Below are 7500 nucleotides of genomic sequence, written 5' to 3' on the forward strand. Positions count from 1 at the left end.
TTCACTACCAATTAGTTACAGTACTTTCTTATTTATACAAATAGGCATACGATGCCCTTTACTAATGTCCCAGCTCCTCATTCAAGCTGTTTTTTTGTTTTTGTTTTTGTTGTTTTTTTACCATTTTATCTATCTATTTCTCATTTTTTTGCACTTTTGTCCCATTGTGATACCAACATTCAACCACTAAACCATCAAGCTTAAGTCTCTGAAAGCATGATCATGTTGTTGGGCACAATTTCAGGTTACAATCAGAACCACTACTTAAAGACTTCTGGTTACAATTTCATTTGTGAATGAATTAATATATGATGAAAAGTCATTAAAAACAAAGTCTGGAGAAAAGTTATGTTCCACTTGGAGGAACATACATATTGGTAAAGGAAGTATATCTATATATAGTATAAAAGAACCAAATGTGTAACTTTTGCCAAAAGAAAATAAAATAAAAATCCTCCTTGAATGAGACAAGACCAAGTCAACAGATGCAGACGACCTTTTCATTCCTCGTACCCTTACTCATTTACCAAGGCTCGGATATAACCACTTATACTGCCAACATCTGATTTCAGGCTCCTAGAATGAACCAAAGAGTTACTTGGGCAATAATAATCTTTCCCACAGAATGTATCACTCTAAAAAAATGTGTGATGTATCATCCATTAATTCATCAACCTTTAAATGTTCCTCATTTTCCTTTTCCACTGCACATCACAGCACATTCCTCCACCTTCAGCATGGTTCACTTGAAGTGAATTATGAAATTGTTTCTTGTGGCTGCAAGTTGAGGAGGTTCAGGGGTGAGGACATCAGGAAGTTCAATGCTTGAGAGCCTCTGTAAGAAATTACAAAACAAGTCAGTTGTTTCTGTGCTTATTTCCAAGCAAATTGAAGGGGCTTAAATAGAAGGAAAGCAAACTTGTTAATAATTTGAAACATCATAGTCAAGTTATAATTATAACTGTAATCTTAAAATGACTAGTTAATACCACTGTCATATAAGTGGTAAACTATTACCAACAAATAAGTGATAAGATAAAACTTCAGAATTTATCACTGTGGCTTTTCAATATTAGCAAATCTTACTTTAAAGGCAGGGTGAAAGATAATAACATGAAGTACATAACCTTTAACCAAACATAATTAAGCATATATAAATACAGTCATTCTATCAACCTAAAATATAAAATGATAACAGAAACTATAAATAGAGAGCAAACACAGGATTTACTAAAATCCAGAAAGGCAACACTGCATTCTAAGTATGTTTATCCCTGGTGGTCCCTTTCAGAGGGTACTTTCACTTACAAGAACTATCGCTGTTCCACAACAGCTGGTGCCACCAGAAGTATGAGCCTCTGATAAGCATGGCAATTTTATTGTAAATATGTTAGTCTCACATTCATTTCTAAACATTAAGATGGCCTTCTTGAAAGCACTCATGTTGAAAATATATGCATTTCTACAGCCATTCTAACCCCATTACATTCACCTGTTGAATATATGCTTGTCCTGATATTTCATCAAATAAGTTCAATAATATAAGTTGAAAGCATATAGCAAGTCTCAACTCTACAGATATCTCATTTATTTTTGTCACATTTGACATCACACTTGATCTTGATATCTTGATGCAGGCAGCTTGGTTACAGTCAGGTGTAGTTATGTTATCCAGCCCAAGCTCAAGATTATCAGCGTCAAAACTATGATAATCAAGCCATTTTCAAGCATGACTCAAGATTTGGCATGAGAAAAATGGGGCTATAGTTTTCACAATTTTTTCTTGACAGTAATGGCTCTTAAATATGTTAAACAAGTTGAAAGTGGATTACACTGATAATATCAATCATGTGTCTGTCACTTGACCAGATGGAAAATGATGACCTATATATACACCATATAAAGGACTTTGATGTTGATTTATGAAATATGGAACACCAAACAATGCTTACCTTTTACTTCTCAGCAATGATTTACCTAAGTTTCAAACTGATTACCAATGATACAAAAAAACATCAAACCAATTATCCAAAGCTCTTTTCAGAATGAACTTCCAGTTACTTTTTAAGATTCGTGCCAGAGACAATCATGCAAATACTTACAAACATGCAAAACAATACACTATTAGTGATGGACTTCCTCTATAGAAGAGCTGTACTATATATATGTGTAAGAATTCTTACACTGTATGCAAGAATACTACGTGCAAAATACATGGTGCAAGCATGCTGATGTACAAGTGAGCATCTTTGGAGACGCTGTATCTCGACAGAAAAAAATAAAGGAATTAGGAGGAATTAAAAAAACAATAGGCTCTAATCAATATTCTCAAACGTATTTATTTATAGCAAATACGTACTATGGCAAATGCATGATCATGTGAACAGTTAGATATGTATAATAGTATCTATATGGGCAGGCATCTGTAAATAAACATGCAACTCACTCATGTCAGTAAAGAAGATAGAATAACATAATCTTTTACCTCTTAACCCGATAACTGCGACACATATCACACGGTGGCAAGTGTGTAGTTGCAGCATACATCATATAGTGAGAAAATCTTTTGTTTTCTTTATTATTGTTACACATTGCTTCTACACAAAACAGAAGCAAACAGTGGATGATTCAAGCAACAGTAACGTTGGACAAATCATGGTAAAGTCAAATCAAAGTTATAATGGAGCAAAATTTACTGCTGCATGTGACACGGTTAGCAGGTCTCTCCATTACACTGTGCATGAAATAATAATAAAAAAAAAAAAATAATAATAATAATAACAGCGCAATTACTGGGTTAATAAAGTATCTTAACAAAACACATTTTGCAGTAAAATGCAATCAATGATTTGAGAAAAAATAATATATTTTCTAGTCAACCAAGAACACCAAAAATACAAAATAAGAATCACTTACGTTGTGATCTTGCAAGCCAAACTACTTACCTAATATCACAACTACTCACGAACATGCATATCACAGAGAAACTATTTGTAAAACAGAAAAGGAGTCACTAAAGATACATTTCATTTCATTTAATTGCGGTACATGAACCATCATCCCCACCAGTTAAGAAATACAATACTATGACCAGCATAATATTCCACAGACCTGTCTTGCCAGGACCAGAGGGGGAGGCTTGACGACGGGCCTTGAGAATGACACGCGCCCGTTGGTGGGAGCATGGTGGCTTTGTCCGTGGTGGTGGCTTATGCTGTGATGGTGGTGGTGATGAGCTGGCTTATACTGAGGGTTGTGAATAGGAGGGGGAGGAGGAGGGGTTGGGGCATTGGGGTGGGTGGGTGGAACATTCTGCGGTGAGTGATGCAAGGGTGAGGAGCTGGATGCTGGTGGGTGATGGGCATTTGGCATACTTGAGGAGTTACAGTGGGAGGGAGGTACACTTAGGGGATGATGGTGGAGGGCTTGCTGCGCAGGTGGATGAGAGTGTATATTACCTTGAGGAGGGAGTATATTTGTCAAGGGTGTGGGAGGAGGAACTGGTGGCGGTGTTGAGGTATTCCTCATGGCATGAGCTGAGTGTATGTGTGTGGGAGAATATGTAGGTGGAGTGCTGGCAGGAGAATGAGTGGGAGGAGGAATGTGCATGGGACCTAAATGGCTGGCTCCTGTGTTCTGTTGATGCTGTATGTGGCTCTGAGGTGTCTGGTGCTGAAGGTGTGGGTGCATATGTAAGTGTGTGTGTGAATGTGGGTGTGGGTGAAGGTGTGTGTGAGGGTGTGGATGTTGGTGTGGATGTGGGTGTGGAGGTGGAGGAGGGTGTTGGTGTGGGTGTGTGTGCGTGTACGGATGTGGATGTGTATGCTGATGATGCTGAACTTGTTGCTGTTGTTGGTGATGTTGGTGTTGTTGTATGTGGCTGTGGTTCTGACTGTGGCTATGGTTATGGTTGTGGTTGTGGTTGGGGTGGTGGTGGTGGCCCTGAAATGGGGGATGGAGGAACGAAGATGCCAACTGTTGTGGGTGTTGTGGATGTGTGTAGGGGCCTCCCTGTGGGACATGAACATGCAATGTTTGAAGTGCTGATGGTGTGGTATTGGGATGAAAATTATTCTGGTGAGGGACTTGCTGTGAAAGAGAAAGAGTGGGAGGAGGTGGAGGATTGGAAAATGGAGCAGCTTGGGCAAGGAGTGGTTGAAAGTGCTGTGGATTTGAAAAGTGAGATGTTGATGTAATGGGCGCTACAACCATCTGACAGAATGCAGTGACAATGTTGCTTCCTCCTCCACCACCACCACCACCATGACCACCACCACCATGACCACCACCACCATGACCACAATTGCTATTGTTGTTATTGTTGCTGTTGTGGATGTTATTATTGTTGTTGTTGTTGTTGTTGTTGTTGATGTTGTGACCAAACAGAGGGGGCCGCACATACAGGTACTAAAAGCAGGTGTAAATCAAGAGAACAGGATGATCAAAGAGAATATACACATGAGACCATCACATGCCAAATAAATTTTACAAAAACACTTGGCTGCCAATCTCATCCAATGGATCTCATTCCAGACAGGGGAAGAATAAAGTCTGCATATAGCTATATAAATAACATCTTATTCAAAAAATACCTTCAAAGTATGCATAAAAAAACTCACAAATTAAATGATATAAATAGTACATAGTGCACAGAATAATATCGAAGACAGAAAAACTGCTATTGGCTGAATTCCACACAAGCAAAAGACAAAAAGTGGTAGGAGAAAACTCATAAACCAGAAAATCACATGCATAAGAATAAGGGAACTTTAAACATAGTTCTTGACTATTGTTACTTTTTCAGTTCTTGTAATGTTATTACCTCCAAGGGGACCATCCCATTTGTAACCATCCCAAATAAATAAGTGGGCCTGCTTTCTTATTTTCTATTATGTTTGCATTACTAGTGCAAATCCATATAATGCACCTTAGAAATATTTTCTCAATATACCTTCATTAAATACTGACCAGTATAATTGTCATTGTAGAAAAGTTAAATAAAATTGTATTCACTACAAAAAATGCTACAAGAATGGCAAAAATACATGCCATGCCCCCTATAATACAAGTTTATTTATTGTATTTATACACAAATGGCTGTACAAGTGCTTAGTCACTAAGGAGTCAGTTATTAGTCCTACCTATCTCCCTTGTTTACCCTTTTTCTTGATTTCTGATTTTTTTTTATTATAATTTTTTCATTGTCTTTAATGTTGCCAAGATTTTAATAACAGTTTAATAATCATAATATGATTAAGAAAAATATGAGTATCAATACCAATAGTATTAGAAAGAAAAACACATTTTCCCACAATTTCAAGGAATGTGGAAATCACGAGTGTTCACTAAGCCAACTGATAGACTCCTAGGTGACAGAGCGCATGTGGAGCCATCTGTATGTGGGAGAAAAGAAAAGAGAGAGGGGGAGGGATACAGGGGGCAATACATAAATTCATAGTGATTGGGTTACTGTCAGCAGATTAACCTGTTGCCACCAGGTGGCATGTACATACATGCTATGGCATGCCTGGACTATATTCCAGGTGTCATGTGCATACATGACATGGTGCGCTGGTCCTGTTTTTCGGGGGTATGTATGGTCATGCCACACACGCTATGGTGATGACATGATCCCCCGGCAGCTGGGCTCGGGCCACTATGAATATAACCCCGGAGAGAGGCCTTTCGTATTAGGAAACCACCCAGTAGCTTTGGGTTAAGCTGATTTGTAATATCTATTTTGATTTTTAAATTGACAGTAATACAGAAGGCTAAAAAGGTAATTGCAAAAAGACACCTGAGTAAATTACTAACTTTCAATAATTTTAAACTTTTGTCACATGAATTTCTATAAACATTCCAAAGTTTACCTGTCCTGTAGTTTGCTCACATGGGGAAATAAAATATGAAACAACAGCCACAGGAACAATTTCTTTTTTCTTTTTAAGTTTTGTGTAAATCATTACTGCATTTTCTTTTTCTTTTTTTAACTGCATTTTATGGGGAGAATCCTCAGAAATGTCTATTACTAATAGACAAAATACAAAGATGAAGAAAATATGGAAGACAGAAATGTCTTTATGTCCATTTTACAATTTTACAAATTTCTTCTATACCAACAAGCTAATTAATTCTGCTGTTGTCATTGTATCTACTTTCATACTTAATCACATTATATTAATGTAGGTGACTATTCTCAACTCAATTTTTGTTTCCTCCTTCCCCATTGTGGGATGGTCCCCTTGCTGAGTAAATAACTATATTAATGAAGAAAATTATGTGTGTGTGTGTGTGTGTGTGTGTGTGTGTGTGTGTGTGTGTGTGTGTGTGTGTGTGTGTGTGTGTGTGTGTGTGTGTGTGTGTGTGTGTGTGCGTGCGTGCGTGTGTGTGTGTGTGTGTGTGTGTGTGTGTGTGCGCGCGCGCGTGTGCGTGCTTGCTTGTCTGCATTCATATATATATATAAATATATATATATATATATATATATATATATATATAATGTATTATATATATATATGTATATATGTATATATGTATATATGTATTATATTAATATATTATATATGTATATTATCATAATACATATTATCAATATATATATAATATATATATATATATATATATTAATATTATTTTATATATAGTTATATATATTATATATTATATATATATATATATATATTATATATATAATAATATATATATATATATATATATACTATATATATCAATATATCTATATATATATAATATATATATATATATATATATAATCATATATCTAATATATACATAATATAATAATAATATAATGATTTTATATATAATATATATATATATAATGATATTATATATTATATATATATATATGTTATAGTATATATGTATATATGTACACACACACACAAAAACACACACACACACAACAAACAACAACAAACAACCACACACACACACACACACACACAACACACACACTATATCACAAACTAGTATATATATTATGATATATAGTATATATTATATATTATATATTAGTATAATAATAATATATGAATATATATACATATACTATTACTATATATATAAGCACTTCCTAATGATACACACAAAATCTGAATAAAGACCAAATGCAAGGTCTATACTAATTAAGCAAAAAATAAATACAGAACTAACTTATATGAACATATGTATGCTTATAATATCTGCGGTGTTATGGACATCAAAGAAACATGACATTATTGATGACAAATTCATTACCTCATGTGAAAGATACATGAAAGGAATAGATGCAAATACTGCAAACATCATCATAGCACACCCATCACTTTTGACTGTAACACCTCCTATATCAATGTGTGTCTTTTTGCGTGTGCTCTTGTGTTTGTACTTGTGCTTGTGCTTATGCTTGTTCTTGTGTGTATTTATGCAAGGTATACAGTGAAAATATTTATTCATTGTTTGCCTCACTACATAATACTGTATACAAGAAAATCTTAT

At 35.2% G+C, this 7500-nt stretch overlaps 1 protein-coding gene across 3 annotated transcripts in view; it reads right to left on the reverse strand.

Annotated features, from left to right (window-relative positions):
* The window catches only part of LOC119573250 (poly(A) polymerase type 3-like), a 25759-nt gene that overhangs the window by 421 nt on the left and 17838 nt on the right, over window positions 1–7500 (reverse strand). For 2 of the 3 annotated variants that reach the window (XM_037920380.1, XM_037920381.1), the window contains one exon: window positions 1–835. This exon is cut by the window's left edge and continues 421 nt beyond it. Coding sequence is in view for 1 of the 3 variants with exons in the window: in XM_037920379.1 (XP_037776307.1) it covers window positions 819–835; window positions 3112–3214 (120 nt within the window). In the remaining 2 variants the exon portion in view is untranslated. Of the gene's footprint in view, window positions 836–3111; window positions 3215–7500 lie in introns of all 3 variants that reach the window. The other variant, XM_037920379.1, reaches the window with a different exon arrangement.

The sequence above is a fragment of the Penaeus monodon genome, chromosome 5, assembly GCF_015228065.2.
Source record: "Penaeus monodon isolate SGIC_2016 chromosome 5, NSTDA_Pmon_1, whole genome shotgun sequence".
Classification (NCBI taxonomy): domain Eukaryota; kingdom Metazoa; phylum Arthropoda; class Malacostraca; order Decapoda; family Penaeidae; genus Penaeus; species Penaeus monodon.